Source organism: Colobus angolensis, unplaced genomic scaffold (genome assembly GCF_000951035.1).
Source record: "Colobus angolensis palliatus isolate OR3802 unplaced genomic scaffold, Cang.pa_1.0 Scaffold776, whole genome shotgun sequence".
In the NCBI taxonomy this organism is placed as follows: Eukaryota; Metazoa; Chordata; class Mammalia; order Primates; family Cercopithecidae; genus Colobus; species Colobus angolensis.
In genome coordinates, this window is record NW_012121554.1 from 34,393 (window position 1) to 35,695 (window position 1,303).

Consider the following 1,303-nt stretch of genomic DNA (forward strand, 5'->3'; position numbering starts at 1 on the left):
TCCTTAGTCATCCATAGGAAAAGTAATAAATAATGACCACCTAATAAAAGTCTCCCAAATCTTTGATGCAGAAAGAATTGGTCACAGGTTTTACATGTGAAAACAAAAGGAACGAAGAAATAGCATGAAGTAATTTAAAAGTTGAATTCCATCATTATTCAGTTTCCAAATAAGCTGTTTTATATTTTTCTTTTTCTTTTGAGAGAGTCTCGCTCTGTCACCTAGGCTGCAATGCAGTAGCAACATCTCAGCTCACTGCAACCTCTGGCTCCCAGGTTCAAGTGATACTCATGCCTCAGCCTCCCAAGTAGCTGGGACTACAGGTGTGCACTACCATGCTTCACTAATATTTGTATTTCTTTTTAGTAGACATGGGGTTTCACCATGTTGGCCAGGCTGGTCTTGAACTCAGGTGATCTGCCCACCTCAGCATCCCAAAATGTTGGCCTTAGAAGTGTAAGTCACTGTGTCTGGTGAAAAAAAATCTATATTTTCAGGACAAAAGTGTATTTTAAATGAAATTATAACTCTTCAAAGATCTATTTCTTTTAAAGTTACATACAAATAATTTTTCTTTTTACCAAATTTAGTTTTGAATTTTTTCCTATACTCAGCAATCTGATTAAGGGTAATGTCTGAAGTTTGAGAGACAGGTATTTCTACTGTGGATTCTCTGATATTTACTTAATTTTGGATTAAACTTTTAAAATATTTACTGTATCTGCAAAAATATATTTTAGTATAAACTTTTGTGTTTTATAATTTGTAGTTTTTGAAACAATGATTTTCCAAATTCATTAAATTTGCAGGGTTATTCTTCAATACAAATTCCCTGATGCTGAGCAAAGTTGGAACAACTACCTCAGTGTTTTCCTGTAGTACAAAATGTGTACAATGAAACCTGTGATACAAGTAAAGATACTACAATCCTCTTTATATTTGTAATGTGTTTCCTCAAAATAAATATTCTTCTGTACTTTAAGGGCTTATATTTTCTGAAAGATCTATTGACACCAATTCCACATTTAATGCTTTCATTTAGTATGAACTCTCTGATATTGAATAAGATGTGAGAAGATATAAATGACGTTCACAATTATTTTTTCCAGACAGAGTTTCCCTCTGTTGTCCAGGCTAGTATAAATGATTTCCTTTGCAATAAGGCATGAGCATTGGTTAAATGTTTTGCCATATTGTTCATACCACTAATTTTCTCCAATATGAGTTAGCTTACCTACAATCAAGTATGACAACCATTAAAATATTTTGTCACATTCTTCACATTTCTAGGATTTCTCACCAG

General features: G+C 33.0%; 1 protein-coding gene across 1 annotated transcript in view; it reads right to left on the minus strand.

Annotated features, from left to right (window-relative positions):
- Positions 1-1,256: 1,256 nt before the first annotated feature.
- The window catches only part of LOC105502150 (zinc finger protein 676-like), a gene marked incomplete at its 5' end in the record, with an annotated part of 7,354 nt that continues 7,307 nt past the window's right edge, over positions 1,257-1,303 (minus strand). Inside the window, 1 exon segment of the mRNA XM_011928524.1 lies at positions 1,257-1,303. Coding sequence (XP_011783914.1) covers positions 1,257-1,303 — 47 coding nt within the window.